Consider the following 11,341-nt stretch of genomic DNA (forward strand, 5'->3'; position numbering starts at 1 on the left):
TTTTTTATAGATATAATATTCCAGCAAGTCTGCTTGATCAGTTACCAAAGAATGTTCAAATTATTCAATATACTCAGACTTAATGCTGACAACAATGAAACCACTTGAGAGAGAACTGTCAGGAGATTTATTTCTTAGCATAAAAGAGGATAATGGTACAAGAGGAATACCAAATTATTGTTTTAAGTGTGAAAATATAGCCAAAGTAACACACCATTTTATCGCCATGACAAGCGGGTGTCAGAAAAGGAAGGATGTGCAAAAGTTTGTTTACAAGGGGAAACTGAATTTCTACTTTACTATAAGCACCACCTACTGGCAGAAAATGAGTTCAACCAGTCTGCTGGTTTTTACGCATCCTCGGAACACAAATTAAGGTAGTTGTTGAAATCCAAGAACTTTCTAACCCTGCATAGACAGAATGCAACTGACATGTTCAAGGCCTAGAAAGGTAGTAAGCAAAACGTAAAAATAGTCAATGTGACATCAGTGGTTCAACCATAATGTTATGAAGCTAGGAGAATACTTTTTGTGAAAACAAAAGAAAACAAAAATAACAACTTTATTCAACAATTTCTTCTCTTCTATGTCAGTCTTCGATGCATGTATACGAGAATACCACGACACATGCGTGTGCATTCCTCAGCTTGTAAGCAAGGCACAGCACATCCGGGTTTCTACATTAGAATGACGGCTCCTGTGTCAGCAGCATCACACGCATGCGTCGTGGTACTCCCTTGAACATGCGCCGAACACTGACACGGAAGAGAGGAAACTGTTGAATAAAGTCTTTTTTTTTTTTTTTTTGGCCCAGAAAGGGAATGAATAATTAATGAGGGTTAGTAATTAATGACAGAATTTACATTTTGAGGTGAGCTACCCTTTTAAGGCACTGATTAAAGAAAGGTGCCCTGCTTTGCTCCTGATAAGCTGATTGTTATCTTAAAACAGCTAAGAAAAAAACAACCCATGTAAAAAAATAATAATAAAAAAAAATCATTCAAACATAACTGACCAAATGAGCCACAGCTGTTATAAAATACACAAACCCTACACAAATCTCTTGAATTCTGTATGCACTATTAAAGGGGTCATATGATGCGATTTAAATTTTTAGACTACAAGACTACAGTCTCAAATCCAAAGAGATATTCTTGCCGGATCGGCTTTCACCGTGGACGCGAGTCCAGCCCGGGCTTGTCACGTGGTTGCCTCAAGCCCGCCGGACGCTCCTTCGTCGAATCCGCTCACTCAAAGCCGCGGTGAGTGACGCGGTTTCATTGTGAAAGCGAAACTACTTTGTTTGGCCTTCCAAAAGAGGACACGGCATAGAGGAGAAACAATAATGTACAGTATGTGGAAAATAATGTGTTTTTTGAAACTTAAACCGCATAAACATTTCATTACACCAAATACACAAAATAAATGTTCTTTTTAGCAGAATCATATGACCCCTTTAAAAATGTTAAACGTTGCCTGGCTACCATAAACAACCCAGAGTTACACCAGACACGAGCAGTACAGTACAGCAAAACGAAATAGCTTACTACACTTTAAGCGCCCATCTGATATACAGTATATCGTCACAGTACCCAGCCCTACTGAACACAGAAAGAAAGAGAAGGGAAAATGAAAGAACCTTTAAAAGACCTGACAGCACTGTCCCAGTAAAGCCAGATAAATCACTCATGCCTTCAACAGCTCCTGTCTGGTGGTCAAACCCTAACACTGAGGGTCTATTCTGGGCAATGCACTGCCCCCCTGCCCTTTGGCAGAATGCCCTCCCGTGACTCTTCATATCAGAGATCGTTCTTCCATAATAAACCCTGCCTGACCTATGTCTATGCAGGATGACCTCTCGTACTCAAGATAAACACCTCCAACAAGCCTTCACGGAACACTTTACAGCAACCCTTAGTAGAAAAATCAGGATCAAAACAAAACATCCAAACAACTGATATGATCTTAAACATCCAACCAGCAGCACTCATAAGCCTAAATTTCCATGCCAGCATTCTGACCCACCTCTGGGCATTCTGATACTCCAAAGCTCTGCTAGGTTAATCTGCACAACAAAGCAACTACACACCAAAAGCCCTTCCTACCTCAGCATACATCCAGTCGCAACTCTTGTCCATACAATACTGTAAGGCAGCAGAAGGCTGGTATTTTTAGACCAGTACACTGGCACTGAACTGGACTGAAACCTGAGCCAGCTACCCCTGCCATGACCACAGCCAAAACCCCATCCGCTATTACTGGGGCTAGAAACAATCACAATCACAACGATCACGCCTTTGTTAAAGACACCGATTTGTGGAGGCAGGGCTGCTCAAGGTATTAGCCCTCAGGTCAAGGATCAGCTGAAATGATTACACAGCAAAAAATACCTGCAATTTAGATGCCAGAGATGTTCAATTTCATGAAACCTGTCAAGAGTGCTCCCAAGTTGGATTTGACCCCAAAATTAAAAGGGAAAAAAAGTATACATATTTATGTTTGTAATATACATGTTTGTAAAGAATTTATACATGTGCACCATTTTTGTGCATTTTACACTAATTTGGTGTGAAAATTTTCATTTCTCATTAAAGTAACAGCCCTTAACAGTCTGAAAAGCTGGATTCATATATAAATAATTTCTCTGTCGTTCCGTTTGATTTTGGGCTGAAATATGACCCAGATTGAGAAAGGAATAAGATGAGAGTACATAGTAGGGTTGTGATGGAGAGTAAATTTTCCCACCGGTTAATCAACATTTGACAACACCGGTAATACCGGTATCACCATGGGGGGGAGGTAGTTTTCCCTCTTTTCTTCGCTTTCCTTCCATTTTAAATAGCTTGTAAAAGCGCCATGAGCATTTTACTTTCACTTTCAAATTAGCGTCAATTCGGCGTCAATTACTTGAATTCAATTCAAGCAACAACAAAATACATTTACATTTAGTCATTTAGCAGACGCTTTTATCCAAAGCGAATTACAAATGAGAACAATAAAAGCAGTCTAAACTAACAAAAGAGCAACAATATATAAGTGCAAATGACAAGTCTCGGTTAGCCTAACACAGTGTAGCAAGGTGTGTGTGTGTGTATATATATATATATATATACACACACACACACACACACACACTAGGGCTGGGTAAAAAAATATCGATCTCGATTTTAATCGATTCTCATTTTTACGAAATGATATATATATATTAGTCTAGCCTGTTTTCAGTTAATGGATGGAATATTGAAGGGCACTTCCCATCCAATAAATCACAATAAGCATTGTGCGTTGGTACTTTAAATATGAAAAAGTCTCAGATTTCAAATTCTGTCCATTGTATTGCAGTATTCAAACAATAAATGCCGTTTTGGCGCTGTTTAATGTGGAGTGACAGATCGCTGTAGCGCCTCAGTTCAATAGACGCAGCAGCGTGAGGGCGCACGTGAACTGATCAGATCTCCTCCACATACATACCAGTTTCAGCACAAAATAAATATGACTAAACATCCAAAGGCAAGTTAAAAGAAAGAGTACAACTTTACAATCCGTATCTTGTCTCATGTAATCGCTCAATCTGTGTTTCAGCCGCACGAAGACGTCAATATAACAGCTAAGTTAAACAATTAATGTAACATCACATTTACCTCAGAAAGCATATTTGGTGACCATAAACTCGTTAGTCAGCTAAGTTAGAAAAATAAGCTGTAGAGAGGGGTATTTTCTAAATATACGCACCATATAACATTCATTATAATCGTTTACTGTTCTTTAAATGTTTTATTAGAGTGACGGAAATGTTACGCCCCTTACCATATTGTGATGCCCTGTCCGGCCGGAGCAACGAGACAAACATTAAAACCCATTATAAATGAGGCATTTGTTGCATCCAGTGGGGACATAATTACGGATTATAATGACTTATACCGTCTTTTCTGCTGCGTTGCATCACGCCGCGTAAACATAAAACCATGTCTGCATTTGTGATCGGAGAAATGACAAACAACAAGTGCTACTCTACACTGCTCAAAACTCGCATTTTAATCATCAGTGAATAGTCAAATTCTTTAAATATAAAAAACGTACTTACAGTCTGTGAGTCAGAACAGCCGGCATTGTAGTCTACTCTACCAGGATCAGGAAACAGTCCTCCATAAAATGCGCTGGACACATCTGAATATTTGGGTTGAACTGTTCTGGAACAGTGTTGTAAATACAACTTAACCACTGATTTCTAGTCATGTCCATTTTTGGAAGGCCAAACAAAGTAATTTCGCTTTCACAACGAAACACAGCATCACACACGAAGATAAATAGATAAAGTACAATACAACGTAGAACATCGAAATTTTATTAACAAAACGAAAAAAAATATAGGGCTGGGACAATAAATCGATGCATCACGTTTCGTGGACCGATTCTGAGATTTTCGGAATGCATCGTGATTCTCTCTCGAATCAATTCTGAGCTTAGTTTTTAACAGCAGATGGCGCTCTAGGCTAGTTTTTAACTGCACACTCAAATGCTCACGAAGAAGAGCGCTTGTGCATTCGGCTGAGTAATTTAAGTGGTTAAATGTACTTACACATCGGCTTTTATGCTTTTATGATGCGAGATTAGTGCAAACACAGCCCACTGTGAACATCCTTGTAATTCGCTTCAACCTTTTCGAACTTTATGAATGATTATTTTAGGTTTAAATGGTGCGTGTGTAAGGAACTGGAAGCAAGCAGAATATGTATATTTCTAAAGCACGCAGTGCCATCTGCTGTTAAAAACTAAGCTCAGAATCGATTCAAGAGAGTATCGCGGTGGCCTTCGGAAAATCTCAGAATCGATGCAGAATCATTTTTCGATTCGCGATGCATCGATTTATTGTCCCAGCCCTATAAAAATACACCATGCTATATGCCTAATATAAAATAACAAATAACTTACACAAAGTTTAGGTATACAAAACTGAAGATCAGTAAACACTGTGGAACCAAATAAACAAGGATGTTTTTTTATGTTAAAAAAAAATCTTCCAATATCACCTTAGATAAATGGCACAAGACAACAGGCTTTTCAAAATCCAAAATATTTTTAAAACCGGTGCTTTTGCACGTCGTTTTGAAACTTCTGAAATCATCTTGTCTGTCTCACCTCACGTGATAAATGAAAACTGGACATTGATCAGCCGTGTTCAATTTTAATTGTAGTGTCTGTTCTCTAACTGAACTAAACGATTTTTATTAATATATAAAATCTGAAAACGGCAGTGGGGGCGGTGTCGCGGTGTGCAAGTGACATAACCGGTGTATTCACGGTCTATTCACAGCAACCCTAGTACACAAGAATCATACTTCATATCAAAACATTAAACAAGTACAAGTACTTTGTAAGTGTGTTTGAGTTAGAGAATGACTGCCTTGACTGACATTTCAGTTAATAGAATGTATAAGGCTGTGTGTGCTTGCTGGTGAGTTTCCCCCCTCATTGTTGCAAGTAAGTATGCACTGATTGAATGGCCACCAATTTTTATCAGCCAATATTTGTCTCCTGTGATTGGCTGATCTAAACTCAGGACTCATCTTTTATTAGCTGCAGCACATAGGAAATCACACATACTGTACAATGCTATTCTAATGACTAAAGGGGTGAATCATTTGCAATTTCACAAATTCAACAAACATGCTGTAATTCAGATGAATTTGCCGGTTTGTTCTAAAAACAAATATTAATAGCGGTATTCTGATATTTTTTTTTTTACACAGAATGCATGAGTTTATACAGAGATATACATTTAACCATGTTTATAGTTTAGGCATCAATAACTACATCATGTCTTCATGATGATGATTCCTAATAATTGTTAGAAAACACCAACATCAAAAACAAATAAGATACTAAAAAATGTCTCACTTGAGCAGTTTTGGAACTTGTAATTACAAGTTACATGTAATAGATATACTGCTGTGTGTGACAAGGGTCACTTACAGCTAAAACAAGACTTGAGCTTAAATAGCAGGGTTTCATGACCTCTTAAAAATAAATATTGGTGATTAACATTGGCTGATCTTATTGTTAAAAAAATAGGTGATCACATCTGCCACAAATTTCCTGATTGGTGCACCACTAGTTGTAAGGTTTGCATGTCCCAGAGTGAGAAAAGGATTTCTCTGTGCATAAATAAACAACGTTATTGATCTCGTAGTGTGAGCGCATAACATGATCAAAAGCAGTGTAAGCGGCATAATGTGTAATATCCTCCATATGTTCCGGGTTGAATCAATCTCATATTTTGCCACACGTCTGACAATCGCAAAAGACGACCCAGAGAGATCAGTGGTGTCATGGAAAGCTTGCGTGTCAGATGCATCACTGGTGGCAGGTGCCTGAAAACTGAAGTTCACTTCTAGCACCCATGCAGCTGGTGTTCTACATGTGCACTGTTGAAACTGAAGTCTGGATGTAGAATAGTTGAAGTGTTTGCACACAGTGACATCCAATCGAACCAAAAGAGCCCAGCACTGATATTACCAATACACAAACACTCAATATCAAAAGTACCACTGGTGACGAGTAGGGTTGGGTATCGTTTGGGTTTTTTTCCATACCGGTGCCAAATCGATACTTTTAAAATGGTTCCGGTGCCTGAACCGATACTTATTAAAGAACAGAGAAAGAATAGAGAATTCTAGTGTTAGAGGCTCTTTTTTCTTTATAAATAAAACAAGCAGTTAGAATAGAAATAGGATAGAGAGTGCAAATGTTAGAGGATCAAGTTTTTTTATAAAAAAAAAACAAGCAGATAAAATTAGAAGTAGCATTAGAATAGAGAGTGCTAGAGTTAGAGGGTCAAAAAAAAACGCGGGAGCGAAACACATGTTGCGCGAGCAGGCGGCAATGGTCAGAGATTCAGCGGGAGGGGGATTAAGAAAACGGCCGAATCCCGGACATTTTGGACAATTAAGAAATCCCGGTCGGACGCATTTTTGTAGGACCAAAAAGAGAACATGTCCGTGGAAAAGAGGACGTATGGTCACCCTACTTAATAATCTATTGCTAATCGCTGTATTTTTTAAAGTAGCATACGGAACATATTTTCAGCCTCATTTTCTCAGTCGGGAAATTCTTTTTCACGTGTGGTGCCAGTGATGATGCTTCTTACGTCCGTTTCGGAGAACCGGAGGAAATATTTAAATCGATCGCTCAGGCATGGCACCGAAATGAGGCCCCGAAATGAGGCACCGAAATCTGCGTTCTGATTCGGTTCTAGTACATACCGGTTACATAGGTACCAGTGCCATATTGGTACCGGGTTTCGGTAGCCAACCCTAGTGCCGAGTCAATACCGAAGTTTTAAAAATGCAACAATACAAGTTATAATCAAGTACTGTGTCAATTTGTTACTTGCTGATAGGCGATTGCTTTCAAATGCTCCTGTATATTTGTTTGCACGTTCTGTGAAGAGCATCAAGTTCCTATTTACAAATTTTTTTAATGTTGAGTATTGTAGTCAATCACATGATGCGACACTCTCACAAGCAGTTCTAATGGTGTGTGCACACCAAAAGCGAAGCGAATAATGCATCGCCTTAGCGCTCTAGATTACTCGTGGGGCGTTTGTTGTGTCACTTGGACGAAAACATCGTGCAATGCTCTCCTCTATTTTCGGATACATCCGGACATCTCAAACCGGACATATAAATAAGCTCTTCGCTCATTGGCTTGCGTATATCACGCTTTATATCAGGCTTTCACAGCAACCACGGCATTCAATTCGCATCGCCCGGCACAAATTCGCATCTATTCATTGTTCATTAACTGTTCATTCTGCTTAGCACTCTACCATAGCAATGGATGGAACAAAGAAAAAACTGATAGTGCATGTCAAAATAGATCTGCGATTCAAATCGGAGTATAAATATAAACTATCAGACCTGACACCTGCTCTATGCAATGGGTCTCTTTGTTCTTCTTTTTATTACTATATGTTCACTAAAATGTTTTAAAGTAATGTTTGTTTAGTTAAGTGAAAAGATTTGCAGGCTATATTGTTCAAATTTATCACTTATCATTTATAAGTTTTTTTTTCCTATGGTACCAAAATTGTTACTTTGTATAGACAGACTACTGACATTTTGGTATTGTGACAACACTAGTCTCAAGAAGACTGCCTACACCAACCTTCAGATGTTTAGTCTCCTATTTTGTCTAACTTGGGAATTCCATACCATGAATTCCATACCGTGTTTACTTGTTTGGAATTTGGAATATTGCCTTAAAAATACAGAAGCAGTTTGAGCACTCACTTGCTAGTTTGGCCTGCAGTCCGGAGGGCCCAGGCTTGGAGGAGGTCTCAGCCTTGGCCGATCCCGGCAGGGACAGTTTGGGCTTTGGCAGGTTGACTTTGGAGTTGAAGCGGGATGTCCAGTCAAACTTGGAGGAGCCAGCAGCCTTGCTCTGCTCTTTATCCCGGCTGCTCCTTCGGGGAGAAGGGGAGGACGCAGAGCGTGACCGTCGCGCTTTGCTCTGGTCCTTGCCCTGTTTTAGCCGGGCACCCTGAGGGGCGCAGCTGTTGGCGCCTGTGGCGGCCGAGGAGGAAGAGGAGGAGGAGGAAGAGGCAGAGGAAGAGGCAGAGGAAGAGGAGGAGTCAGTCACGGTGCTACACCCAGCTTTGGCTGAGGCGGCCGATTTGGACGCCAGCTTGGGGGGTTTGGCTGCCCGGCTGGCCTCGCTGCGGGGTGGCAGGGGGCCTGCCGCGCTGCTCGAGCTGGGGAGGGAGGAAGAAGAGGAGGATGACAACGAAGAGGCGTCTGCCTTCTTACGCTTTTGAGAGGGGGTGCTTGAGGCCCCAATAGGGCCAGGGTAGGACACGCTCTTCTTGCTCAGGGCTCTGGCGGGAGCCGGCTCGGCTGCTAACCGTCTCTTTTTGGACTTGGTGCTGACAGTCGCTGGAGCCTTCCTCGGCTCTGTAACTTCAGATGAGGTTGTGGGGGCCGATGGCCCACTGGATGAACTCTCCAAAAGGTGGCTGGACACCGCTTTGGGCCGTTTGGCCGGGCTGGGCGAAAAGGTGATGTTGGGCTCTGAAGCTGAGCTGCGTTTGAGAGCACGGGTGCTGCTGCCCTCCTGTCTCCCCTGCTGGCCAGAAGTCCCTGCTGCTTCCAACTCTGGATCTGGAATAGAGTGTGAACCCACGGATAAAGAGAGGCTGTTCCTGTAAAAACAAACAGAAAGGGGAAAGACTTGAGTACCCAAGACAGAGCAGTCGTCAGAAGGTGAACTTGCGTCACAAAAGACCCACACGCAATACAGGAGGAAAAAGGGATACCTTCGAGAGGCGTGGCCGCGGGCGGAGCCGATGGCAAAGCTGGGCGGGGTTTTGGAAGCCTTAGAATTAGATCTTCTATTTTCAGGTGGGAAATTTGCTTTTTGGTTTACTTGCTCTGGCTGCAACCTGGAGAGGTTGGGAATTAAATAGCAGAGAGCAGTGTGGGATGGGCAGTGAATGAGGAACACCTCAAATTCAATTTCACAAGCTGACTACTTCTGCAGTCCTACAGCACTTCCTACACACCCGTCAACCCAACGGCAAAGACAAACAACAATCATTACGAGTTTCTATCTGGACATTTCTCACAAGTTGAGAGCATCACTGAGTTGGGCAGCTAAACTATTAGCCATTTGTCACTGGAGGACATAAAGAACTTGTTTGAAAGAGAAGAGACAAAAGTATCCCCGTAAGTGTCGAACATCTGTGCATCAGGCCTAAAAGAGAGACACACTGTCAGTCTTCCCTGCACTGCTATTCAGCAAAGATGCCATGCTACAACTGAATCTATAGCACTACGGCAAAGAAAATGATATTTTATTCAAGTTGAGAGTTTGCAGTGTGAATCGAATGTGACTAGAGAGACAGACTGAGCACCCTAAAATAACTAACATATATTTATTTCTACTGTTGATATCACATAACCAATATAGTCTGCATCCTGAACATCTTATTCTTATTAGATGGCCATGCCTTGAGATCAAAAGTTATCCAATTACACTAACGTTCAATAGTTTGGGGTCAGTAGTTTTTTTTTTTTTTGGAAAGAATGTAATATTTTAATAAAACAAGGACATACTGAATCGATCAAAAGTGGCCATATTTATAATGTAATGAAGATTTCCATATCAAATCAATGCTGTTTTGGAACTTTCAATTCACCAAAGAATCCCGGGGAAAAAAAATATTAAGCTTTCCAAAAAACATATATATTAAGCAGCACAACTGTCGTCAACATTATTGATAATAAAGGTTTCATTAATCAAAACCGTTAAGGAACCATTACAGATGCACTTAGTAATATTTTGTTTATGTCGCAGTGGTCAACATGGCTGTCACCTTGGATTGATAAAGAAACCTAGCGATGTGTCACACAGGCAGAAACGATTTAAAATAAAATCAGTCAGATATTATTAATTTATGCTGAGAGTAAAAGTATCCAATAAAAGAGCCTTACTGAGATTAAAAAGTGGTACTGGAAAGGTCATGTGACCTCAACATTGTAACTGTTGCACAAATAGAATTCTGCAGGTACAACTGCTCTAGATGCAGATAGGTAGATAAAAGGTACACGTACAGACCTAAACCAAGGACGTATTCAGCACTTTGGTGCAAAGTTTGGCAATTGCATACTCACCTTCCTGCAAGTGTGTGGTCTATTGGCTGGGCCGCGGCTGTGTTCCTCTGTGAACGGCGCAGTGACCCCCCTGGATTGGAATTAGGCCGGTTGGACATTGGCACCTCTCTCCTGAAGGGACATACCCTTTCTAGACACTACCATTCACTGGTAACAAAGTATAAAGAGACAAAAAAGGAAGGTTAGTTGAGATATGTTGTGTGAATGTTCTCAATGGTCTTGCGAACCAATTTTGGACAAAAGCCATTCTGTACTTGTATCCACCAGTCAGTTATATCCTATATGGACTATATCTACTCTGACTGGTGAACAAAGCGATCTTAGTCTCACTGTATAACCATACAACCAAATGATCAATTCATCTCCATTCTGTCTCGTCCAAACAACCATGACCAAATGCACCTCCTGTTCTATTTATGTAAAGTAGGGATGCACCGATAACGATACTGGTATCGGGCCCGATACTGAGCTCCTGTACTCGTACTCGTTAAAATGCCCCGATACCAAATGCTGATACCACACAGCATGTAATAAGTGCCATATTCAGACAATGAAACACCGACAACAGAACAACAGACAGCAGAATGGAGTTATTAGAGATTAAGGATGTCTACGAAGTATATGTATGCAATGAATATAAAACATTCAGTATTAATGCCTGTATAGCTGAT

General features: G+C 40.8%; 1 protein-coding gene across 1 annotated transcript in view; it reads right to left on the reverse strand.

Moving 5' to 3' along the window:
* Positions 1 to 11,341, reverse strand: part of LOC107714433 (E3 ubiquitin-protein ligase TRIP12-like) — a 59,179-nt gene that overhangs the window by 33,267 nt on the left and 14,571 nt on the right. Inside the window, exons 3-5 of the mRNA XM_016520265.1 lie at positions 10,671 to 10,817; positions 9,314 to 9,439; positions 8,292 to 9,199 (exon numbers count right to left, since the gene is read on the reverse strand). Of these exons, the coding sequence (XP_016375751.1) occupies positions 8,292 to 9,199; positions 9,314 to 9,439; positions 10,671 to 10,768 (1,132 nt within the window). The 5' untranslated portion in view covers positions 10,769 to 10,817. The remainder of the gene's footprint in view (positions 1 to 8,291; positions 9,200 to 9,313; positions 9,440 to 10,670; positions 10,818 to 11,341) is intronic.

The sequence above is a fragment of the Sinocyclocheilus rhinocerous genome, unplaced genomic scaffold, assembly GCF_001515625.1.
Source record: "Sinocyclocheilus rhinocerous isolate Xijiao unplaced genomic scaffold, SAMN03320098_v1.1 scaffold88, whole genome shotgun sequence".
Classification (NCBI taxonomy): Eukaryota; Metazoa; Chordata; class Actinopteri; order Cypriniformes; family Cyprinidae; genus Sinocyclocheilus; species Sinocyclocheilus rhinocerous.